This window comes from Schistocerca piceifrons, chromosome X, assembly GCF_021461385.2.
Source record: "Schistocerca piceifrons isolate TAMUIC-IGC-003096 chromosome X, iqSchPice1.1, whole genome shotgun sequence".
Taxonomy (NCBI): Eukaryota; Metazoa; Arthropoda; class Insecta; order Orthoptera; family Acrididae; genus Schistocerca; species Schistocerca piceifrons.
The window spans coordinates 931,648,108-931,661,568 of record NC_060149.1 but is presented as its reverse complement, the minus strand read 5'-3'; the positions used below and the strand labels follow the sequence as shown (position 1 = coordinate 931,661,568).

The 13,461-nt window shown below is 47.7% G+C and overlaps 1 protein-coding gene across 1 annotated transcript in view; it reads left to right on the top strand.

Moving 5' to 3' along the window:
* LOC124722788 overlaps positions 1-13,063 on the top strand; it is a 95,815-nt gene extending 82,752 nt beyond the window's left edge. Inside the window, exon 4 of the mRNA XM_047247924.1 lies at positions 12,469-13,063. Within this exon, the coding sequence (XP_047103880.1) occupies positions 12,469-13,063 (595 nt within the window). The remainder of the gene's footprint in view (positions 1-12,468) is intronic.
* The last annotated feature ends 398 nt before the right edge of the window (positions 13,064-13,461 follow it).

The window sequence follows — 13,461 nt, the reverse complement described above, 5'->3', positions numbered from 1 at the left end:
AAGAATTTGCTGTCAGACTATGGGCCTCAATTTACTTCTGATAGATTTAAAGAATGTCTGTGTAAGGCCAGAGTGAAACATCTGAAAATATCTGCGTGAACGTATTATGAGAGAATTGAATAGGCTTTGCAGGACTTATTGTGATTGGAAACACTCAAGTTGGGCAGAGCAAATTAAGTATTTTGAGAATGTAATTAACAACTTAAGGCATGATGCAACTGGTTTTGTGACTTGCAAATTTATGTTTGGCCAAGAACCACACAATGTGATTGCAGGTATAGTAGAATTCCCTAATCTAACGCAAATATCCACAGACAAAAAGACATTAAGGGCTATGGCAAATATAAGGAAAAGAACATTAGATAGAAAGAAGCGCCATGACAGGAAAGCTGTACCCACCAGTTTTGAAATAGGGCAGTTCGTCAATGTCAAAACCAAGGAAAAATCAAACAAAATAAATGCAGAAACAAAGAAATTCATGTTCATATACCAAAGACCTTTCAGGATCATAGGAAAACCACATGCCAATGCATATAGGCTAGAGTACCCTAAGAGTAAAAAGCTATTCGGTCTCAGGAACATGATCGACCTAAAGAAGTTCATAGGTAGTGAATGAATTCTGTGGGGAGGAGGTTTTTCTGTAACCTCTACACAGTGTGGCAGCTGTGCAGTTCCAGCTGTGTGAGATCTTATTTCCTTTTCAGGTCTCACTCATTCTTCATCTTTCCTATCCACCAAAGTTTCGACTCCTCCTTTGCAATACAAAAATTTTCTGTCATGGCTATGAAGCCATGAGTTCTGTAACCATTCTATCCACCGATTAGCGAAGAAAATACCTAATGTGACAAACCTAACAGTGACATAAACAACAGAGAAGCATGATGTAATTAAGATAAAAAGGTATTTGAGTAACAAGTATGTATAGAACGCTGGTAATATTATAAGTACAAAGTGTTTTATTGGAAATTGTCCCACAATTATATTTAAAAAAGATATAGAAGTTTGTTTATAAGCAGGATCTTAAGTGGCAATGAAACCTATTGTATGCTGTAGAGCTAACTAGTTAATAGTAAAAGAAATTGTTTAGTCTTATGAAAAATATGCAGATACGTTGTAAGAATGAACTCACCTTATGTAGCAAGGAATGGCAGTGTAATAGAATTGAGCTGTGTATGTGGTTGAGATATGAAGGACACGTCCTTGAAATATTTATAAGGTTGGAGCTGGCCGTTATTTGGTGTAGCGTATGACAGGACACACCTACACGTATTGAGGTTATGAGTTGGAGGCATGAATGCAACCATAGGTACCCTTATGTTAGACGAGACACAGCAGCTCATGGTGTCCTATAGGTTTAAGGAATTTAGCATTGTGCTTGTCAGTAATTACTTAATGCACTTTAGTGGTAGGTCAAGAGAGACAACCTGTGGTTTCAGCATCATGAGCAAACTGATGAGCTGCAATACACTATATATACGAAATAAATGTACTATCCTATGCGTTAAGTGTTAATATAGTGAGTGTTAAGTACATACACTAGCAACATATTTGAGTAACAATGGCAGACGTGAAACAACATTTATAACTCAGCATAAACTCACTTCGATGAAGTAAGTACATAATTGAAGATGTGGAACTGGCACAGCAGCAGAGGACCAATAAGTGGATTTAGTAGTCAACTAAACAGTATGTTTTGAACTGTACTATTACCACAAGTTACATGTACAAAGAGGCTGAGACGACGACTACTAATCAAATATACTCATACTATCTCTAAGAGTAAGGTAATTGAAGGTGAGTCAGCTAAGTAAACAAAAAAACAAATATATCAAGAATGTAACAAGCATTGGTTCAGTGTTCTGGCCCAGAAATAATAAATTGAGATTAAATAGGATTCATGATTGTATGCCTTGAGCATAAATTTTCTCTAGTACATGAATAACGGCGTTTTGAGCCATTTGTTTACCGATTTTATGAGAGTTAAGTAACCAGAAGAGTAAAATTGATAAAATTCTGTTAACTTTGTTCCAGTGACTTAGATATTAAGTGAACAGAGTCTGAGGCACTCTTTTTCTTTGTTCTACAGGACAAACCAGATAGTGGCAGCCTGGTAGCTACATGAAAGCGTGGAGTGACTGACAACTCACAGTGACCCCTCCCATTTCCCCACGTAATTTAGAGTGAACGTGAAGGATGCACACCATAGCAACTTCCCCTCCTCTACCGTTGTGAATGGAAGTGTAGAACGCCAGCCAAAGTGGCTACAACCACGTGTGTGTAAAAATGAAATCGTCATGATTTGTCAAATTTTCTTTCAGGTTTAGAGAAGACTGCTAAGATATAATTATCTGTTTGTGTATCATGAATAACTTATTTTCTTTGAATTTGTGTAAGTAAGAATATTTACAGACAATTTAATGGATTTAAGATTTTCATAATTTTACATATTTTTGTGTGTTTGGCATACATATTGCCTTAGACAGACTAAGTGTTTCATTGATTTTGCTTAAATTTTGTGTGATAATGTTGCTTAAGAGACAGTGAACATGCCAGCTATTTAAATAATTGAAGTACATAATAAGTTTTAATATTTCTATATGTTTACATTTCAATTTTAATTTTCATAGAGAGTTAAGCTGTACTCTCACTTCTCTTTTTGTAATTAATTTATTTTCATTTACAGTCAACAAAATTAAGTAGAGGGTGTTGTAGGGAAGCAGCATACTCACGCCTTATAAAATTCACATTGTGTGCCAGCGTAGTCTGCTGTAACTAGCTCTGATGTCATAAATATTGCGCAATACTTTAAAATGAAGTAAATAAGCTGAAACGTTTCTAGAATGTCAGGAGTAATACAAAATCAATGTGTTTTGAATAACCATTTTCGAAATTTGGATGTTTTGCTGTCGAAATCATTGGCGCAGCAGAAAAGAGCTGGAAACTTAAAAATTTGTATTTAGATACCTTTTGCATAATAATTTAGTAGGAACAATATTCGGGATCTCACAAATTAAAATTTTAGTTAAGATTCATGATTTTATGGTTTTTGTCTTAGAAGTTAAGGAAGTAAGATAGATTAAGTTGGCGAATAAATAAAGCTAGGATGTTTACATTTAAGTAGAAGGGAGATCCGCTATAATCATAATGATGTGAGAACTTTTAATTGAATAACTATGAAACTATAGCGATAGCGTATCTGCAAACCCAAGTTCAGAGCTCGTCTACTGCAAGTAGTGTAATTAAATTAATTCGATCGCCCGAAATATTTGACTTAGCCACGTCAGACTTTTATTATGATTACTTACCTGTGTGCTGATTGCACACTTAAATTGAGAGCTTCATCGGCCATCAGCAAAGGAAGCAATGATTTATTCGATAACAAAGTGGTGCATTACTAGCCCAGCAGCTAGTCGGGAGAGCAGATTTGATCAGGCGTTCCCTTAGCCGTCCGCACCGTGGCTTTATATGTAAGAACACTACACGAGAAAAAGAAGGCCCCAGTTCTCTCCAGATGCTGATTAGCGCACCACCTGTGCCGGGAGTGTAGTGACGTTGCGTCGGTATCGTTGATATAAACAGCCTCGGATGCAGTAATAAGTTACTGAGGATACGCGCAACCATGAAATCTTTTTATTAGAGTGAAGTGTTAATTCTGGGATGACTTTAATGATCTATCTTTAGTTTGCGTTTGTCGTATTTTCATGTGCCGCCGCAGGACAGATTCTACCATTATTAGCGCGGCGTTTGATGAACAGCATCAAATTATGGCGAGCATTCAATTAAACATTTAATTTCAACAGTTACAGTTGCATCAGCGCATTACACTCTAAACTGCTCTGGTAGTTGGATTGTGTGGATTCTTTTTGGTCTGTGACTTTCAGAATATAGTGAACGTTTTAGAGGGAATGGTTTTTGATTATGAATCCCAGACATTTTCCTAATTCCTCAGAGCTATAAGCTGTAGCTTTAAATGTATTTCTCAGATGAAGTGGGCACTAGGAATTCTAATTACAGGCTTCACGTTTTGATAATCACCTTTTGGTTGCCAGTATTTTAGTTAGAGAGCCAGTGTTGAGAACGGCCAACAACAGCATTAAATAAATAATAGGAACATTAACAATTATTCCACCCACTGCCCCACATACAAACTGGTGATCCAACAGCAGGGTGTGATTATGGCGAATGCCCGGTGAATGTCGCATGACCACGTGAGCAGTACTAACAGTAAATTTGGAGGCGGCGCGGAAGTGATGTGTTTCTCATGTAGGGACCTCTCACCCCTTGTTTTGTGTGGCACTATCACAGCAGAAGCCTATATTTATGTTCTAAGCACTTTCTTGCTTCCCACTGTTTAAGAGCAATTTGGGGATGGCGACTACATCTTTCAACACGATCAAGCACCTGTTCATAATCCACTGCCTGTGGTGAAGTGATTGCATGACATGAACATCCCGTAATGTATGGGCCTGTAGAGTACTGACCTGAATCCTACAGGACACCTTTGGGATGTTTTGGAACGCTGACTTCATGCCATGCCTCACTGATACTTTTCCTCAATGCAGCACTGAGTGAAGAATGGGCTGCTATTCCACAAAAATCCTTCCAGCACCTGATTGGATGTATGCTTGCAAGAGTGGAAGCTGTCATCAAGGCTAAGGGTGGGTCAACACCATAATGAATTCCAGCATTGCCGATGGAAGGCACCACAAACTTTTAAGTCAATTTCAGCCAGATGTCCAGATACTTTTGATCACACACAGAGTGTGTGAGTGTGTGTGTGTGTGTGTGTGTGTGTGTGTGTGTGTGTGTGTGTGTCATTGGCTGGGCAGACTGGTAAAACAGGACAGGTGGCAAACTGTGACAAAACTACAATCGGTCTGTAGTGCTGGGAAGAGTACAAGTTTGAGAGACCACAGTGCACTGAGCACTCGTAGCAATGGGCCTCCACAACCTACGAACCATGCATTTGCTAATGTTACCACAGCATCGGCAACTACAACAAATGGGCATGTGACCCTCGGTAATGGAGATTGGTGCATTAGCGGAGCATTGGTTGGACTGATGACTCCTGACACCACCTCTACCATGCCGATGGAAGTACTGGAGGACAGAGACAAGCCCTGGGACACAGCGCACCTCATTCAGTACTACTGCTTTGGGTTACTGCTGCCAACAGCAGTACTAGTGTTACAGTATCCCAGTGGAGAGCCATAATAATGGAATTTGAAAGCAGAACACAAACCTTCCAACTAGTCCTTTTTAAATGTGGTGGCAATGTCTTTAAGAAGCAAAAGAGGCATTACTGAAGTAAATTTCAGTCGAAATAGTGCTTCCATCAGCAGAGTCAGTGGAACAGATGTTCCTTAACTTATTTCAGCTACAGTCATGTCAAAATGGTAGAGTTGTAATTGTGTGTAAAGCAGAGGAAATCTGATTTAAAATGTAATGAAATCTTTCAAAGGAATTCAGCATCACAAGTGTTTTTTTTTTTTGTGTGGTTTTAGGGCGCACAACTTCATGGTCATTAGCGCCCTGACTACTCTAAGATTGCACTGCGAGGCACAAGTTGACAACAACAACTAAAAGGGAAAACACGATAAAAGACAGACTGACAGGCATAGGATTAAAAAACAGCATCATCAAATGTCCTTAGCGAGGTTTGTCAAATTGATAAAACGAAGAACACGAGCAGCTGCTCGTGTGTCATCTGCTAAAATGGCATCGAAAGTACTTGGCAGGTTAAGATCTAGGCGCAGTGTGTTAAAATCTGGACAGGACATTAAAATGTGTCTAACCGTCAGCAAGTGCCCACATGGGTAGAACTGCGCCGGCGCAGCCGTCAGCAGATGGCGATGGCTGAACCGGCAGTGTCCAATTCTTAACCGGGCCAAAACTACCTCCTCCCGCCGAGAAGGGCGTGAGGAGGACGTCCAAGCCACGGGAAGAGGTTTTAAGGCCCGAAGCTTGTTGTCCGTAAGTGCAGCCCAATCGGCATGCCACAGCGATAAAATGCGCCGACTAATGACCCTGCTAAAATCGGACGAAGGGACACAACAAGAAGCTGTCCGAGGCTGGAGGACCGCAGCCTTGGCCGCGGCATCTGCAGCTTCGTTCCCAGGGATACCGACATGGCCAGGAACCCACATAAAGCTAACCGGAGAACCGAAGTCCACCAGCTGCTGAAGAGAGCGTTGGATCCGGTGTACGAAAGGGAGAACCGGGTACGGATCACTGAGGCTCTGGATGGCGCTCAGGGAATCAGAGCAGATGACATAAGCAGAATGTCGGTGGCGGCAGATGTAAAGAACAGCCTGGTAGAGGGCAAAGAGCTCAGCTGTGAAGACCGAACAATGGCCATGGAGCCAGTATTTGAAACTTTGTGCCCCGACAATAAAGGAACACCCGACCCTGTCATTGGTCTTAGAGCCATCTGTATAAATGAAAGTCATGTCGATGAACTTCGAACGAAGTTCCAAAAAACGGGAGTGGTAGACCGAACCGGGGGTGACCTCTTTTGGGAGCGAGCTGAGGTCAAGGTGAACGCGGACCTGAGCCTGGAGCCAAGGTGGCGTGTGGCTCTCGCCCACTCGAAAGGTTGCAGGGAGTGAAAAATGAAGGTGTTGAAGGAGGCGACGAAAGCGAACTCCAGGGGGTAGGAGGACAGAGACATACAACCCGTATTGACGGTCAAGAGAGTCGTCAAAAAAGGAACGATAAGACGGATGGTCGGGCATTGACAGTAGCCGACAGGCATACCGACAAAGCAGTATATCGCGCTGGTAGGTGAGTGGCAATTCGACAGCGTCAGCATGAAGACTCTCTACGGGACTAGTATAAAATGCTCCGATCACAAGTCGTAAACCCCGATGTTGTGTGGAGTTGAGGTGGCGTAAGATGGATGGCCGTGCAGAGGAGTATACAAAGCTCCCATAATCCAGCTTGGAGCGGACGATCGACCGATATAGACGAAGTAGGACGGTTCGATCCGCTCCCCACGACATACCACTGAGAACACGGAGGACATTTAAAGAACGGGTACAACGGGTGGCCAAATATGACACATGTGGAGACCAGCTAAGTTTCCTGTCAAATGCAAGGCCTAAAAATTTTGTTGTCTCCACGATTGGGAGAGCAACGGGACCGAGTCGTAAGGACGGTGGGAGAAACTCTTTGTAGCGCCAAAAGTTAACACAGACCGTCTTCTCGGCAGAAACACGGAAGCCATTGGCGACAGTCCAGGAGTAAAGACGGTCAAGAGAACGCTGAAGACAGCGCTCCAGGACACGTGTACACTGCGCGCTGCAATAGATGGTAAAATCGTCCACGAAAAGGGAGCCTGATACATCAGCTGGGAGGCAATCCATTATTGGATTGATCGCGATGGCGAAGAGAGCGACGCTCGAAACTGAGCCCTGTGGCACCCCATTCTCCTGGCGAAAGGTGTCTGACAGGACAGAACCCACACGTAACCTGAACTGTCGATCCATTAAAAAAGAATGAATAAAAAGAGGGAGGCGACCGCGAAGGCCCCATGTATGCATGGTGCGGAGAATGCCCGCCCTCCAACAGGTGTTGTAAGCCTTCTCCAAATCAAAGAACACAGCCGCGGTCGGGCGCTTCCGCAAGAAGTTATTCATAATGAAGGTCGACAAGGTAACCCGATGGTCAACAGCAGAGCGGCGCCTACGAAATCCACATTGTACATTGGTAAGTAGGCGTCGAGACTCGAGCAGCCAAACCAATCGAGAGTTAACCATTCGCTCCATCACCTTACAGACACAGCTGGTAAGCGAGATGGGTCGATAACTGGAAGGCAAGTGCTTGTCCTTCCCCGGCTTAGGAATCGGGACAACAATAGACTCGCGCCAGCATGCGGAAACATGTCCCTCAAGCCAGATGCGATTGTAAGTACGAAGAAGAAAACCTTTACCCGCAGGAGAAAGGTTCTTCAGCATCTGAATATGAATAGAATCAGGCCTTGGAGCGGAGGACCATGATCGGCCAAGTGCGTTTTTGAGTTCCCGCATGGTGAATGGGGCATTATAACTTTCACGATTCGAGGAGCGGAAGTTAGGTGGCCTAGCCTCCTCAGCCTGTTTGCGGGGGAGGAAGGCAGAGTGGTAATGAGCGGAGCTCGAAACCTCGGTGAAAAAGCGGCCGAAGGCATTGGAGACATCCTCAGGGGCCACAAGGACGTCATTGGCGACCATCAAGCCAGAAACTGGTGAGTGGACCTTAGTGCCAGATAGCCGGCGCAGGCTACCCCAGACAACAGAAGGAGTTAAACTGTTGAAGGCGCTTGTGAAAGCAGCCCAGCTGGCTTTCTTGCTTTCTTTAATAATACGACGACACTGTGCACGTAATCGTTTATAATTGATACAATTCGCCACTGTAGGGTGGCGTTTAAAGGTGCGTAAAGCACGTCGACGAGCACGTAAAGCGTCTCTACATGCTGCAGTCCACCAGGGGACCTGTACGCGACGTGGAGAAGAAGTAGGGTGAGGGATGGAATACTCAGCAGCAGCGAGAATGACTTCCGTGAGGTGTGGGACCTGACGATCGCAGCTGGTGAAGGTTTGATCCTGAAAGGTCGCCCTGGAAGAGAAGAGCCCCCAGTCTGCCTTGGAGAAGGTCCAACTAGAGGAGCACAGAGATGGATAACACACGGGAAGTGGTCGCTCGAATATGTATCAGAAAGTGCATACCACTCAAACCGGCGTGCAAGTTGTGGAGTACATATAGAGATGTCTAAATGGGAATAGGTGTGAGATGTGTCCGAAAGTATTGAGGCAGACAAGATTGAGCTGATTGAAAAGGTCTGCAAACAGGGAGCCCCTCGGGCAGGATGCTGGAGAGCCCCAAAGGGGATGGTGGGCATTGAAGTCTCCAGTTAACAAAAATGGTGCAGGTAGCTGAGCAATAAGCTGCATCATGTCTGCCGTGGTAAAGGCAGATGACGATGGAGGGTAAACGGTACAAATGGAAAATGTAAAAGTGGGGAGAGTAATGCGGATGGCAACTGCCTGCAGGCCGGTGTGCAACGTGATGGGATCGTAGTAAACATCATCCCAGACCAGCAACATAACCCCTCCATGAGCCGGGATACCTACCACAGGGGGTAGGTCAAAACGCACAGTTTTAGTGTGCCAAGGCAGTTTGATCGCATGGGCGTAGCTTTGTTTCCTGGAGGGCTACGACGAGCGGACGGTGCAAGTGGAGCAGCAACTGCAAGTCCTCTCGGTTGGAGCGAATGCTGCGAATATTCCAGTGAATAAGTGCCATGGTAAGTAAAGGAAGATGAAAGAAGGGGTCACCTCGAAGGCCGCTGAGGGCCTGGCTTCGAGCGAGCACTGCCGCCGTTATCAATAGGCGGACAGTCTTCGTCCATTGGGTCTATAGGTTCACCGGCCATCTCGGGAGGATGGCCGGGAGGGGAAGCTTCCTCCGCCGGTGAACGGCCAGATGTACGGCTACCAGCGGTGCGGCCAGGCGAAACGGATGACGGCCTGGGGCGGCAACCGCTGGGTGGCGCAGGAGAAGAAATGCGCCATGGCGGAGAAGGAGAACTGTGCTTCCTATGAACCTTTTTGGAAGGCCGTTTGGTGGAAGTACCGGTCGAATGCTGGGAGGTCGAGGTACGTAGGAAGTCTGCACGGGATGGTTCCTTCTTGAAGGCCCGTGCATCTGACTTCGGGGTCTTCGTCTTAGCAGAAGCTGATGAAGGGGCTGGTGTCTGTGGGGTGATGGGAGAAAGAGGAGACGTCGACCGCACGATCTTAGCACTGGCCGAACGGACGACCGTGGTGCTGAAGGTCAGATCGCATGTCTGGGTTGCCACCTCCCTGGTAGCCCGAGGAGAGGCGAGGACAGTACTGTATTTCCCCGCTGGGAGCAGCGTGGGCTTCCTACTAGCCAATAGCTTGCGAGCAGCCGAGGTGGACACTTTCTCTTTGACCCGAATTTCTTGGATACAGCGTTCTTCCTTATAGACAGGACAGTCGCGGGAGGATGCGGCATGGTCACCCTGACAGTTCACACAACGAGGAGACAGAGGTGGACAGTCACCCTCATGGGCATCCCTGCCACTAGTGACACATTTAGCCGCATTGGAACAAGACTGTCGAGTGTGATTGAAACGCTGACACTGGTAGCAGCGCGTAGGTGTCGGGACATAGGGGCGAACAGAAATAACCTCGTAGCCCGCCTTGATGCGCGATGGCAGCTTAACACTATCGAAGGTCAAGAAAAGTGTCCGGGTCGGTACGAGGTCATTGTTGACCTTTTTCATGACCCTATGGACAGCCGTCACGCCCTGCTCAGCGAGGAAAGATTGAATCTCCTCGTCAGTCGATCTGTCAAGGGAACTAGTATAGACTACACCACGAGTCGAATTCAAAGTTCGGTGGGCCTCCACCCGGACAGGGAACGTGTACAAGAGTGTGGCCCGAAGCAGTTTTTGTGCCTGAAAGGCACTCTCAGTTTCTAGTAATAAGGTACCGTTACGCAACCTGGTACAAGATTTGACAGATCCAGCTATGGCATCTACGCCCTTCTGGATAACGAAAGGGTTGACAGAGGAAAAATCCTTTCCATCCTCAGATCGAGAAACGACGAGGAACTGTGGGGCAGGCGGTAGTACTTTTGTCACTGGTGGCTGGTCACGTTTCCGTTTTTGGGCAGAAGTCGAAAGCGATGGAGTAGAATCCATTGCGGAGGAATCCCCCATGATTGCCAGCGTCTCCGATGGCGCGCTCCTTCCTTGTGGGGACCCTCTCAGAGGGCACTCCCGCCTTAGGTGAATGTTTACACCTCAGGTCACACCTCCCGAGAAACAGACGGAGGGACCAATTGGCATGGTCAGAAGGTATCAGCTCAGGCAATCACCCCTCCCTGGGCCTGGCCTTTACCAAGGGGTACGTGCGTGCCTTACATGTCACCCAGGGCGGGGAATTACGCGTTACCCCGCCACCGGCTACGCGTGCGAATGCGTGGGTCGGCCTTCAGGCACGCACAGGGAGGAAGGAAGAAGAGGAAAAAGAAGAGAGAGAGGGAGAAAGAGGACAGACTGTCTCAAACGCCGAGGCGGAGACCAGAGAAGCCAAGGAGGCTAGGAGGAGGAGGCTAGGAGGAGGAGGAGGCTAGGAGGCGGCAAGGAGGAGGAGAAGGAGGCTAGGAGGAGGAGGAGGCTAGGAGGCGGCAAGGAGGAGGAGAAGGAGGCTAGGAGGAGGAGGAGGCTAGGAGGCGGCAAGGAGGAGGAGAAGGAGGCTAGGAGGAGGAGGAGGCTAGGAGGCGGCAAGGAGGAGGAGAAGGAGGCTAGGAGGAGGAGGAGGCTAGGAGGCGGCAAGGAGGAGGAGAAGGAGGCTAGGAGGAGGAGGAGGCTAGGAGGCGGCAAGGAGGAGGAGAAGGAGGCTAGGAGGAGGAGGAGGCTAGGAGGCGGCAAGGAGGAGGAGAAGGAGGCGGCAAGGAGGAGGAGAAGGAGGAGGAGGAGAAGGAGGCAAGGAGGAGGAGGAGGAGGAGGAGGAGAAGGAGGCAAGGAGGAGGAGGAGGAGGAGGAGGAGGAGAAGGAGGCAAGGAGGAGGAGGAGGAGGAGGAGGAGGAGAAGGAGGCAAGGAGGAGGAGGAGGAGGAGGAGGAGGAGGAGGCAAGGAGGAGGAGGAGGAGGAGGAGGCAAGGAGGAGGAGGAGGAGGAGGAGGCAAGGAGGAGGAGGAGGAGGAGGAGGAGGAGGAGGAGGAGAAGGAGGCAAGGAGGAGGCAAGGAGGAGGAGGAGGAGGAGAAGGAGGCAAGGAGGAGGAGGAGGAGGAGGAGGAGGAGGAGAAGGAGGCAAGGAGGAGGAGGAGGAGGAGGAGGAGGAGAAGGAGGAGGAGGAGAAGGAGGCAAGGAGGAGGAGGAGGAGGAGGAGGAGGAGAAGGAGGCAAGGAGGAGGAGGAGGAGGAGGAGGAGGAGGAGAAGGAGGCAAGGAGGAGGAGGAGAAGGAGGCAAGGAGGAGGGGAAGGAGGCAAGGGGAAGGAGGCAAGGAGAAGGAGGCAAGGAGAAGGAGGCAAGGAGAAGGAGGCAAGGAGAAGGAGGCAAGGAGAAGGAGGCAAGGAGGAGGAGGCAAGGAGGAGGAGGCAAGGAGGAGGAGGCAAGGAGGAGGAGGCAAGGAGGAGGAGGCAAGGAGGAGGAGGCAAGGAGGAGGAGGCAAGGAGGAGGAGGCAAGGAGGAGGAGGCAAGGAGGAGGAGGCAAGGAGGAGGAGGCAAGGAGGAGGAGGCAAGGAGGAGGAGGCAAGGAGGAGGAGGCAAGGAGGAGGAGGCAAGGAGGAGGAGGCAAGGAGGAGGAGGCAAGGAGGAGGAGGCAAGGAGGAGGAGGCAAGGAGGAGGAGGCAAGGAGGAGGAGGCAAGGAGGAGGAGGCAAGGAGAAGAAGGCAAGGAGAAGAAGGCAAGGAGAAGAAGGCAAGGAGAAGAAGGCAAGGAGAAGAAGGCAAGGAGAAGAAGGCAAGGAGAAGAAGGCAAGGAGAAGAAGGCAAGGAGAAGAAGGCAAGGAGAAGAAGGCAAGGAGAAGAAGGCAAGGAGAAGAAGGCAAGGAGAAGAAGGCAAGGAGAAGAAGGCAAGGAGAAGAAGGCAAGGAGAAGAAGGCAAGGAGAAGAAGGCAAGGAGAAGAAGGCAAGGAGAAGAAGGCAAGGAGAAGAAGGCAAGGAGAAGAAGGCAAGGAGAAGAAGGCAAGGAGAAGAAGGCAAGGAGAAGAAGGCAAGGAGAAGAAGGCAAGGAGAAGAAGGCAAGGAGAAGAAGGCAAGGAGAAGAAGGCAAGGAGAAGAAGGCAAGGAGAAGAAGGCAAGGAGAAGAAGGCAAGGAGAAGAAGGCAAGGAGAAGAAGGCAAGGAGAAGAAGGCAAGGAGAAGAAGGCAAGGAGAAGAAGGCAAGGAGAAGAAGGCAAGGAGAAGAAGGCAAGGAGAAGAAGGCAAGGAGAAGAAGGCAAGGAGAAGAAGGCAAGGAGAAGAAGGCAAGGAGAAGAAGGCAAGGAGAAGAAGGCAAGGAGAAGAAGGCAAGGAGAAGAAGGCAAGGAGAAGATTGGTTGGTTGGTTGTTTGAGGTTAAAGGGACCAAACAGCAAGGTCATCAGTCCCTTGTTTCAAATAGACTCCATTCTGCTAACGGGACATCTCAGTATAGTCAGAAAAATAAAACGGATAAAGGGGAAACGTAAAAGGGCAGTCACGATGTCATTAGTAAAAACAAATGAGGGAAGTTGGCAAGAGAACGAACCCAACACTATGCTGAAACAGCATAGGCAAGACCACCTGTGACTTAAAAGGTACAACTGCTATAATGCAGAAAGTACGTATGGGAATAGAAAAACTAACCAAGCCTTAAAAAGAAGGGGTAAAAACAGAGTAAAAGGGAAAGAAAAGAGGATTCCGGTCAGGGAGGTGAATCGGGAATCTCTGAACACTGCCTACAGTGGGAGACACCCAAACACTCACCGCCCT